This window comes from Alosa sapidissima, chromosome 18, assembly GCF_018492685.1.
Source record: "Alosa sapidissima isolate fAloSap1 chromosome 18, fAloSap1.pri, whole genome shotgun sequence".
NCBI lineage: Eukaryota > Metazoa > Chordata > Actinopteri > Clupeiformes > Clupeidae > Alosa > Alosa sapidissima.
This window is the reverse complement of record NC_055974.1, coordinates 17,380,180-17,392,679: the sequence shown is the minus strand read 5'-3', so window position 1 is coordinate 17,392,679 and position 12,500 is coordinate 17,380,180. Positions and strand designations below refer to the sequence as shown.

The 12,500-nt window shown below is 42.8% G+C and overlaps 1 protein-coding gene across 1 annotated transcript in view; it reads left to right on the top strand.

Annotated features, from left to right (window-relative positions):
• Positions 1-7,661, top strand: part of arhgef11 (Rho guanine nucleotide exchange factor (GEF) 11) — a 36,670-nt gene extending 29,009 nt beyond the window's left edge. Inside the window, 5 exon segments of the mRNA XM_042069140.1 lie at positions 235-474; positions 1,344-1,427; positions 3,035-3,351; positions 4,017-4,155; positions 5,743-7,661. Of these exon segments, the coding sequence (XP_041925074.1) occupies positions 235-474; positions 1,344-1,427; positions 3,035-3,351; positions 4,017-4,155; positions 5,743-5,801 (839 nt within the window). The 3' untranslated portion in view covers positions 5,802-7,661.
• Positions 7,662-12,500: the final 4,839 nt, after the last annotated feature.

Sequence of the window (12,500 nt, the reverse complement as noted above, 5' to 3'; positions counted from 1 at the left end):
CACACACATACACACACACACACACACACCGAATGGCTCTCATCATACTCTACAGACCCGGCTGAGGCATCAGACTTAGTGTTTGTGCTTGTTTGTGTGTATGTGAGTATGAGGGAATGTCTTTGGCTGTCCACTCATAGTTGTCACTGTAGATAAAAACACACACTTCATGCCCGTGTCATTATTTATCGGTTCTTTTTTGTTTTCTTTTCTCATGTTCCTCCTCTCCATCAGTGGAGACCCTGAGGCAGTTAATATTCCGCGACCTGGACGACTGCTGGAGCCAGGACACAGACAACACGCCCACCAACGAGACGGCCAATGAGAGAAGCCCGCTCACCGAGGGACAGCAGCCTGAGCCCGTCGAGCCTACCGAGCCTGAGAACTCTGACGGCCCCAGCCAATGGGAGACTGAGGTAGCGGACGGCCCACCGCCACAGGTGGAGTCGCCCACGGTGAAAGTTATGCGGAAAGGTAAACAAGAGCAACTTGTTATGGGCTGTTGAAGATGCTATGTGAATTTTTTTTTTTTTTTTTTTTAGTTTGAAAAAAATCAATAGGATGTGAAGAAACAATTGTTTTGACGTAATAACAAAAACTTAACTGAAGTTAGCATGCAAACCAGCTAGTGCTGGCTTAGCTCTTTTGTAATACCTACAGTATGTTGTACTATGTGTGGCTGTTGTATTAAATACAATGCAAGTCAGTGGAACGTCAAAGACTGGAAGCCCACAGAATTCCACACGGCTCCTTTGAGATCACGTGATTGTGCTGTTGCTGTGGATTTTTTTGGTGTGTTTTAGAAAGCTTTGAGTTGATAATGATTTTTCTTCTCTTCTTCTATCTCTGAATCCTGTACGTTTTCCCATCTTTTACCCCCCCCTCTCTCTTTCCCCCTCTCTCTCTCTCTCCCATGCTCCCTTTCTCTGCATGTGCTCAGAGCTTGCTATGATTAAGCTGATGTGAATTTTAATCTTTTTATTTTATTTGTGACTGTCTTTCCTTACTGCTTCTTTGCAACACATGGTCACACACTGACACACACACAATGCATACTTGTGCTGTACCCTCTCCTGCACTGACAAAACCCTGCTCCCCCCCCCCATACACACACACACACACACACACACACACACACACACACAAAATTCTCACTTTCCTCATACTACACCATGAATTTCTTAAATCCTCTCTCTCTTTCTCACACTTGCACGCACTTTCACACACACACATATGCATGCCTGAACACACACACACACTCTCTCTCTACTCTCACTCACTCACACACACACACACACATACTGTTGTGCACACACACTCCTCCCCTCCTCTTTCTGACACAGCTGTGGGTGCGGGTTCTCCTTCTCTTCCTGACGACATCACTGATGATGTCAACATCCACTCCAGCCAATCGGCAGAGTCGAGAGGTGGGGACAGTGCTCTTGGTAAACTCGATCCCTCATAGATAGCAGTGTGGGGATGAGGAGACTAGACCCCTATCAGGTGCTATTCCTTCTTAAAGGTAGACTCCTGAGGTGCGTTCAAGTTGGCAAACACAAGGCCAAACACTAGCAAATGTGTGCCGTTTTTTATTTGCCTTGAGTTTGCCAGGAACGCATACGGTCTGAGGATGATCGTTCCCCCCCATGAACATACAATGCCTCTGGATAAAGGGTCAACATTGAAATTTAACAATTTGGAATGTTTACACAAGAACGTTCAAATATAACAATCTAATAAAAAGGAAATGTGTTCGCTGCAAAAGATTTGCCTCTTTTCAAATAATCTGGACCTCTGGACTCAAATCAAGGACTGGACCTTGAAAGGCATATAGAGAATCATCAGTGGACTCCGGATCACTAATCAAACCAATCCATTTGCCAATAAGAAAGTCAAATATTCCAATTGATGACAAAATTGTCATACAATCCACCACAAAAGTGGTCTAATGATATGAAATGATGTATCAGTTAAGGGGTGTAGTCTTTTTTCATTGCCACACTTTGAAGTAACATTGTAGCCAATATAGTTTTAGTTCATTCTAATTTCATTTGTGAAGTTCCAGTGCATTTTTTTTTAATACTTTGTGGGAATAGACAGATTGACCTCAAGCCACATTCAACCAGAAATAGTACCAGAAACATGGAACCTGCATTTTAGTTAAATAATAAAACTAACAAGGGTAACATTTGTTTATCAACAAATACATAAAACATTTGTATGAATATGTACCACACAGCCTCTTACTGTTAAGGCTCAATAATTGCATGTAGTAGTATTTTATAGTGTATAATGCATGGCAACTTTACCAAAAACATGTGTGGTTTTTGTGATCGGAGGTCACACAAACTCAAATCATAATGTTAACGTCGTTGACGTTCCAAGCTTTGAAGGAAACGCGCTTTCACATTCAGAGCCATCTGTCCGCTGTGGCTCCAAGTTTAGCAGTCATCTCCAATCAGATCACCTCTCACTCTGTGGATGTGCCTGAGGAGTGTGCATGTCATGGTTTCAAATTGGAGTGTGTGTGTGTGTGTGTGTGTGAGAATGATGTGTGAGAATATGAATGATGTATGTGCATGCAACTACAACAGTAGGACATAGTTCTCTCTTGAATTTCCCCTGGGGATCAATAAAGTATCTATCTATCTATCTATCTATCTATCTATCTATCCATCTATCCATCCATAGTTCATGATGGGGATGAGTGTAGGGCATTTGTGTTGCTAATAAATTTTAGTGACGCATGCCTTTGGATTCTGGAACGTTCTGGATTCTGGATCAGTTTGTCTGGTTTGGGTATGTCCCATGTCTCCTGCACATGTAGCTCTTCACCTGCAGCCTAAACCTGCAAGTTGGAGGGACTGCTTGGTTGAATTTGGAAAAGCCATCAGTTTTAGAGACATTGCTTTTCCCCTTGAGCAGGAGAGAGTGTATTTTTTTTGTCTGTCTTTTTGTTTTTTTAGTGTGTTAGATGTTTTAGATGACGGAACTTTCTTTCAGGGTGTTAACTCGATCCTTGTGTCGTCTCCAGGCAACATGTTCTACCTGGTAATGCCCCAAGACTCGCCGGCTGGCTTTTCAGAGGAAAGCAGCACGGATGACGTCACTCGCCCCCCGTTACTGGAGGTGACGTCGTCACCGCAGCTGAACTCCGAAGAAAGTTCCAGCGATATCGCCTGTGTCCCACTGACCAATGACCAACCTGAGAGCCAAGACCCGCCGCCCAGCAAAGACGAAGTGACGAGCGGCGGCCAGTCGCCTGTGAGCACCCGGCGGCACGTGGTGAAAAACGTGGATGAGATCTTCCACACCATCGGAGAGCTGATGAGCAAACTGCACAAACTAAGGGTGACTAATTAGAAGAGACACTCATTCACACCTGTTAACTCTTTATCTCACTGTCTCTCTTTAACTCACTCTTTCTCTTTTTTCTGTCAGATCACATTCTTTCTCTCTTTTTTCTCTCTATATCTCACTTTCTCTCTCTGTCTCTCTTTATCTAACTCTCTCTGTCTCTCTTTACATCACTCTCTCTGTCTTTCTCTATCTTACTCTCTCTTTCTCTGTCTCTTTCTCACTCTTTCTCTCTTTCTCTGTCTTGCTTTATCTCACTCTTTCTCTGCCTTTCTTTATGTTACTCTCTCTTTCTTACATATTAAGATACCTGTACTTCATACTGTCATGTTGAGTACACATATATAGTTGTACATAGATCCACTGTTGGAGTGGAGGAAACCGCTGAATTTTATGAGCCCGATGCGGTCATCAACCTTGTCTCTTGTGAGCAGTCAAGCATCCTCCTTCTTTCTGTCCCACTCACTCACTCACTCACTCACGCTCTCACGCTCTCTCACTCCTTCCTTTCCCTGTCTCTTGCTTTTCCTCTGAATTTATCTCATTTCTTCTCTCTCGCTCGGTGTGTCCAACACTTGCAAATACACACACACACACACACACTTATCTGTCTCTCACTCCTAATCCTTTAACTAACCACTGGCCTTTCGCTTTCGCAGGAAATAGAGGCGGCTCACTCTCAACTTTTGACAACACTAAACAAGCCCTCCCCAGCCAATCAGGCGTTAGCTGACGTCAGGCCGAACACGCCTACCGTCGCCAGGACACCCTCTCTGGACCGAGGGACTTCAGGAGACGGTGAGTGTTGCTAGGCTCAAAGGTCACACTGCCTAGTTACCTGTACATTCTGTGCTGTACATTTCCCCCTCTTATCTGGTCCTTACAGACTTACAGGTTGTCGTAGTCATACAGATATAATTTAAGATACAGCATTTAAGCTTCGGAATTGAGCCTCTAATGACAAAATGCCCTATATGTAATTGCATGTGATATGTAATCTAGGGCTGTCACTTTTGTGAAAAAATCCCGTTAGATTTTTGAGACATAAGTGTTCATTGGATCGATTGTAAAATCGATTTTCTATGTCTAAAGACGTTTCCATTTTCAACAGCAAATGCCAATCCACGGACAATTAACAGGCATTAGGACGAACGTAAAAAGGGCGCTTAAAGACGCACAAGCCAGCAATATTTCTGATGATTTATTGGCGTGAAGTTTCGTATGCACAATGACAAACAGGAGTGCAACATTCTCGAAAAACAATAAGCAGAGTGGACTACCATAATATCAGTGGAAAAACATTAGGCTACTGCAGGCTTCAACGTGGCTGTTTACGATTAAAAATGTCAAACAAATTTCCCCTACGTAGGAACTCACGACTGCACAGTTTGCATACCGCTTTGTCCTTCTCCATAGTTTGATATACCCAAAACCCGAAGTGCTTCCATATCGAAGTCCTCAAGTTTTAGGGCTTATCACTTGTCTCTCTCATGTCGCATAGGTTGATCACGTTGTCCTCCATTTTTTGGCAAAACACCAGCAGCACAGCAGTGCGTAAATTTGGTGGGAATTTTCTTTTTAGCTTTCGCAATGCCTACTGCACTTTCGGAATTCTTTATTTTCATTTTCTGCTTGTTTGTGGGTTTTGTTAGATCTATCTTTTTTATTTGTTTAATTCATTTAAAATGAAGTGTGCATATTTGGTTCAAATCGATTACCTATTTTAGTTTTCGAAACTTGTGTTGGTTGGTCCAATCGATTGTGCAATAGATTTTTGAACGTAAAGTGACAGCCCTAATGTAATCTAACCCTGCTAAGTACCAAAGATCCAGGCACATTGTTTAAGGTATGAAATTAGGTGCACGGTCGCCTCCAAAGGGAGGTTACAAATGTGATTATTGGCTCAAGTAGCAGGTTAATTTAGCTAGACTTTCAAACACTGCCTCATGTTATGCTGACTGATTGAGAATGCTGCTTCCTTGCTGGGGAAAGTGGGACCAAATCAAATGAGATGTGAGAAAGTTGTGTACTCTATTCAATAGCCTGGAGGTTCTCATTTAAACCCAATTTATCTCATGTATAAACATATAAATAATAAATAAACATAATTTTTGAGACAGAATACGTAATAAACCACCCAAGTGTTTGAAATGCTGTGAGGATGCTCCCCTTGTGACCTGAGCCACATACTGGTTCAGTTCAGTTCCTGAATGGTATTTTTTTATGTGACTTGTTCCTTGCTGTTTAGCATTCACTTCAGTGGGGAGTAATGCATGAATGGGCTGCTACTTTCTGTCTCTTTCAACAAATGTGTGTCTCTTTTTCCCCCTCTCTCTTTCCCTTCTTTTTTTTTCTCTTCTCACTTTTTCTGTTCATCTCATCCAGGAAAAGAAGGAGGCCCCGTTGAACCCAAACAGCCTGAGATCCAGTCCACGGGCTTCTGACACTACACTGGACACACACACACACACACACACACACACACACACACACACACACAGAGAGAGAGAGAGAGACTGTTGGACTGGAACTCCAGCTACCACTTGTAATCCCAGCCCAGACCCATTTTCTACCCAGCATGCCTTGCACCAGGAAGCAGTATCCTGACCGTAAACTTGTGTGTTGTTCCCTTGTCACTCACGCTGGCTCGTTAGAAGGAGAATAATGAAAGACAAACTCTTGACTTCACAGAATCATGGTAAATGGGGAGAGAGGGGGGGGGGGGGGGGGGGGTAAATGCTTTAAAATGACTGACAGGGTTAAGTATGATAAGAGAGAAACTGAAACTAAAGAGATGATTTGAAGACTGAACATTGGAGAAGAGAAGAAATGTGAAAGAGAAAAAAAAACCAAGTAGGACTTGCGAGGAAGTACTGTGGTATCTTAAATGTGTTGAAGATGTTCCGAAGTTGGCAAAGGTAAGAAGGAAGGAAGGAATGGAGCATAAGGAAGAAATGGCAGAGAGCAACTGCTGAAAAGAGAGAAAATGAAGGTTGATCTGAAATAGTGAAGAGAACAGAGGATAAACAGTGGATCTCAAAAAAGGCTGACAGAGGAACGATTCTGTCTTTCAAAGGAACCTCGCCTCGCCCTACCACCACACCCCCCAACACACAGACACACACACACACACACACACACACACACACACACACACACACACACACACACACACACTCGAGCAGTCACACCCACCCACCTCCCAGCACTTTACCCATAATGCTTCTGTACACCATGCAAAGCCTCCGCCATGTAGCAGAGACAATTGGACAGGGAAAGCGCCACATCCGACTCCCATGTTGGCTCGCCTCCCCCCACTGTGATGCACCCACTTGCGCGTACCTAAGACTTGAAAAGACTTGAAGACTTGAAAATGGCGGACAGAGCCAAAATGGCGGTGGCCTCCATCACTGGTTGCCTTAGTGTACGTGCCCTGCTACTGAGGCATGAAGGAACAGTCTGAAGAAGGAATGAAACAAAAAAATGATCAGGTTCTTTTTCTTTGTACGGTGACTCCCCTACCTTTGGGGTAGGGCCTGATGAGGACTAGGACATTGCATTAACCACATTCATCACATCACGGTATATGTATATACACGCTTTTTTTGGTGTGTCAACATTGGAGGAAGGAGAGAAAACAATACACAATGAAGGAAAAGAGATTCTGTCTGTTCATATTTCTTTTGTTTTGGTTTGGTTTTGTTTTTTGTTTTTTCAACTGAAGGAATGCCGAAGCAGACCCCTGTCTTGTCGCTAGCACAAGGCTGCTAAAGGACAGAGTCTGGTTTGGTGTCCATGGCGACAACCCCCCACCCCTGGCACCATACCACTGCAACACTACTGCACTGCTCTCTACTGTACTGTTGTGCCGACAACAGCATCATTCCACACTGATGTATAGAAGGACCTTGTAACGCTATTGTATTAAGAACCTACACTATTTATGAACTCTGTCTGACATGGACAACAAAGACGCAAAAACGAGACCCGAAGAACGTTGGAAAAAAAACATCTCATCGCTGCACCCCCAACTTCATAGCAGACGATTCAACTGTATGTGTAAATACTGTGAACATTGATCCCAGGCCAAGACCCCGACCCCCAGCCCACCCCACCCACTTCAACCTTCTGCAGGCCTTTTCACTACTGCCCTCGATCCCAGGCACCAGTCTGGGGGCTCACGGGTACACAAAGGGATAAGGACTCCTAAGACTGGGTCGCGTAACTGTAGATTTCCACGGAGACGAGAAATCTCTCTAGTTCTCGGGTCTCCCACACATATTTAACCTTATTAAACAACAATGGAAAAAAAAAGAGAAATACATTTACGATGGAAGGAGAATAGAGTGGAAGATGAGAGGCGCTGGACAGACAGTGGGAAAGGTGGTTAAAGGGGTATGAGCGGAACAGACCGGAATTTCGGACTCGGAAGAGGACTAGGGGAGGTCCATTAGGATCAATACTGCACATCTCAGGGGGGAAAACTGTAAGGCCCTCTCTTCTCATTTCTCTTTTCTATTTATCTTTCCTTTTTTTTCTCCCTCATGTTGTTCCTCCCTCCCTGCTCTTTTCTTCACCTCCTCTTCCTTTCGTCTCTACCTCTTTTCTTCACCTCCTCTTCCTTTCGTCTCTACCTCTTTTCTTCACCTCCTCTTCCTTTCGTCTCTACCTCTTTTCTTCACCTCCTCTTCCTTTCGTCTCTACCTCTTTTCTCTGCCATGAGTCCTTTTTTCCCTTTCTTTTCTTTCTCTTTCATGTTGTTTCTCACCTCCATTTTTTAATATATAAATATATATATAAGCTGCACATGTGAATCTTGACTTGGTGCGAACTACTGTGATCTTACACATCTCTACTTATTATGATTTATATTATTATTATTATTATTATTATTATCATTATTATTATTTTAAATCTTGCCCACTCATGTAATATAGAAAATCACACCTTGTTTTATATGTTCATTTCTGTAAAGTTTTAGTCCTTTTTTCAATTTTATTTTTGTAGATATGGATAAAGATGACAAAAGATGTGTAAATTATTTTCCCTCCCCTGTTTTTAAGAAAAACAATGGTGAGGTTGTTAGCCACACAGAAGGAAAAATGAACTCGTGTTAAAGACTCATTTGTTTTTGTGACATTAAAAAGAAAAAAAATATTTCGGGAAAAAAAAAAATCTCATGTGTCATGTTTCAATCTGTTTTGTGTTGTGTGATTTGTCAGGTAAGGTCAAGTTGGGACTAGCATTGAAACTATTGACATTCAACTAGGCCCACTTTTAGCCTCGGAATCCCACCAGATCTTAGTTATTAAATATCTAATTTGCTGTGTTGAATCTCAAGCCACTCTTTAGTCCTTCATGTAATGTCTGCTCTGTGGTGTCCACAAATCACTTAATAATTTAATGCTAGGAGATTTTTTTTCCTATCTCACCTTTTGATGGCACAATAGAAGACTAGGCAGAAGGCCAGACTGTGAATAATACATGACTCTGGAGGCACCGATGGTAAACCACAACCGTGCGTGAGTCATGGAGCGTCTCGTCCGCACACGCTCCTAGAGAGAGAGGGCCTTCTGCTCTGCTGAACAGCCGCTCAAAAATGACATTCTGCTGATGTGTGAGGCCAGCTAGCTGAATCGGCCAACCCGTGCTCGTTCCTGAGGAGTGAATGAATGGTCATCTGGGACAGAGACCATACACATAGTCAGAGTTAAAAGCTATGAAGTGTTCAGTTCAAAAGAGCCACAAGCATGCTTTAAAACACACCGCTCTTGCACAAAAATGTCATGAAATAAGAGGGAACAGATGTGTGTTGTAGCCATTTCTACTGCTGATACAACACACAAAAAGAACTTAATCACTCACTGACTCACTTGTATTCCCAGGCAATAGACATCTGGTTGGTTGGTTTCAGCTTGTGTTCACAGGTTGTCACCACTCGATTCCCAAACACCCAAAGAGGTGAACTTTAGGTATGGATATCTAGATATCTGGCTTAGTGTCAGTTGCACTAAATACTTTACAATGTGTTTGGGAATGTGCCTTTTCGTTTGAAAAAGTTATATTCAAATTAAGTCTTGTTCACTATTGGTTGATTGATCATTTGTAAAAAATAAACATATTAGACATAGGCCTAGCGTTCACAGATTGACTGATAAACTGTCAATGACTCCTTCAATTCACACCTTTTTACGTTTATAAAAACGACTTGCTAGTTTACAACATATGTCCACTCCAAGTTCAAGAACTGAACTAAATCTTACAAGACTGCGTTGCCTAGCCTTTCTGAAGAAATTGATTGATATGGTAACTTAACGTTCTGCGAGGGGCACTTTTTATTCATCCCTTTAGAAATGTGCTGTAGACTGGAATAGTTTTTCAGACTTAATTTTAGAATGTGACCCTGTGTATTCGACTTTGTTGTCAGACGTACAATTGATTAAATTAAATGGTCTTTTGTATGCAATATTCTGGTCAGGGATAAAAAGGATGTAAATAATCATTAGGTCATTATGACTTGGTCTCAGGTTTCGTGCCTTTTGGGTTAACGAGCAGAAAACGACCACCGCTATTGTGTATGCCAAAGAACGGCCTTCAATTGTTTTCTTTGGATGGGTGTGTCCGCGCGTCCCTTTTAACCATCTAAACGGATCAGCATAGTGAACTCTCGTCACGTAGGCTATAGGTAGGCCGGGCCCTATCCAGATGATTGTGCTTTAGTTTGGCCTCACCATGTTGTTATACCACTCACACACAAGCCAATGGAAAATAGAAGCTCGGCAGAGGAAAGCTTAGAAAGTGAAGATCAATATCAGTATTGTGAAAGGGCGAGCAGCGAGACTGAAAAGAGTTAGGGGAGGAAGGGAAGGGGGGTTAGTTGTCTGTGAGGAGTTTTTGGAGGCGGAGCACTCTGCGAAGCGTGGGGGAGGAAGGGGCCATTGATCGGGGGCTGGGAGGCGCTGTAGCCTGTGTTTGAATGAAGCAGAGACGGAAATATGTGAGTTTGTATAATAATAGAGGGGTAACCGACTCTATTTGGTCGACGAGAATCAGAACTTTTGTATCGCATAATTACACTGTTTGGAAACACGATCAAAAGGAAGACTGGATCTAGTTCTGCGCTTCCTTGGAATTTTGCACTCTGCCCTCGACATGCAGTGTGCGAGTTTTGGGAAGAATCAGTAGGAATATACCCAATCCCTCGACGTATTGTTGCGGCCATTAACGAGGAATTTACAACCTAAACTATATCGGCAACATCGCTTGTGGCTTTAATCCAGGTGACCAAAATTCCAACACACTAAATTGCACTCCAAATCACGTTTCCAGCTATTTTTTGTTCACCGGCAAAGCGGTTCGCTGTCTCGCAGGCATTTGGGTGATGAATGATAGTATTCACACACGCAGCAGGACTCTGGGCAGAGTAGCCTACCGCTGCGGACACCAAGACTGGGATGCGTATAATGGCCTTTGTATTGTGTAGATGAATCTGGGAGATTTTTTTGCATGTGGTTTGATGTAAATGCGCAACGACTGAAAATTACAACGCTTCTATTTACCCGGCAAAACGAATTCCCAAAGAAAGATTTTTCCCTCAACCTTTTTTGCCACAACAGTTGTGCTAGGATCCCTCTTTGTGTGGCAACCGCACTACCCCTCAATTGACTGGAGAACGACTTGGAGAAAGGGTAAGTGCCTTCCATTGATATGGATTCATTCACTATACAACAAATGCATTAAATATTATGTTATGGGGTAGGCTATACAACTTAAGATGTCTAGTAGGCGATATTGTGATAAAGCGGTTTCCTTCATAGACCGCTGTTTCAAACGAGTGATTATAGGCTATTCATCCTCTGCTAAGGTGGCACTAATGGACTCGCGTTTGAGCCGTTTGTAGGGGAAATCACGCCAAATTCAGTGAAGTACAGACGTGGGATTGAAGATTATAATCAAGCCTCAGCAAATGTCCTCTTTTAGCGCGTTGGTCTAACCAAATGATCCCCCTATAGGTAATATTCTCACCCTAGCCTACCTTCTTCCATAACTCAGTTGCAATATCCTTTGGTAAATTATGCATCAGGAAGTGGCAGTCAGAAAACTTAACGCATTCTTAGGCCATGGGCCCATTCATAGGCTACGTGTTGCCAGAGTTGTTGCTTCTCATGTTGATTTAGGAGCAGTCACTTGCAAATGAAGTGCCGAGAAGCATGCCCGACCAACGATACTTTGTAACAATATGTTACAGTTGCATTGTCTTGCCTGCCATTTTTCTTTTTCCAGTAGCCTACTGTCGGAATTACTGTAGCTAGGATGGAAAACTTACAAATTGATCACTTTTCCCTTTACCCTTGGTTGCTACTCCTGTAGCCTAGACTACTGTTGTAATGTGGGCGAGTGGGATTAGGGTTACTGTGTCAGCCAAGTGAAGGCCTTGAAGCCTCGGGCTCGATTTTCATTAGAATGATGATCGTCCATGGAGAGCAAGTCTGGTGCTCCCACAGTTCCGTGTGCTTTGGTCAGTCTTTTAGAACTGTTAATAGAAAATCATTTAGGCCTGCAGCACACACATTTACTAACGACAAGCAGCCCATTACTGTATGCCTAAAACCAGAATTAATGCAGTGTAGGCTATTGGACTAGCCTATTGTATTGCCATAATAAGCCAAAGAAATGCTAGCAATGTGGCTACTATACTTAATTCTATAATTGTCCAAGTGTGTCCATTTCTTCCATTATATTTTAAGTCTTACCAGGCTACCTAAAGGATAGCACTGTAGGTCAGGGCTTTTCTTTCCCTCAATACATCTTATTAGACTCTCCGGACAGGATAGGATAGTCCAGCCAAATGGGTCAGAGAAGACATTGAATAATAGGTAACAGTATAGTTGCGTTGGAAGACACACCTGACACCAGCAACAAAACACATCTATTGCCACACCTACATACACCACATAATGCAGCCCATGAAGCGGTTTCCCAAATGTTACATGTTTGACACCAGGGGTAATAGTCTGGTTTTGTTACAATAAGTAACCCCCCCCCCCCCCCCCCCAAAAAAAAAAAAGACCTATTTGTGAAACCACAGCTTTGTTCAGCTGTCAGTATGCTGTTTTTTTCCCCTCCTGTCCAAATGTTGTAAC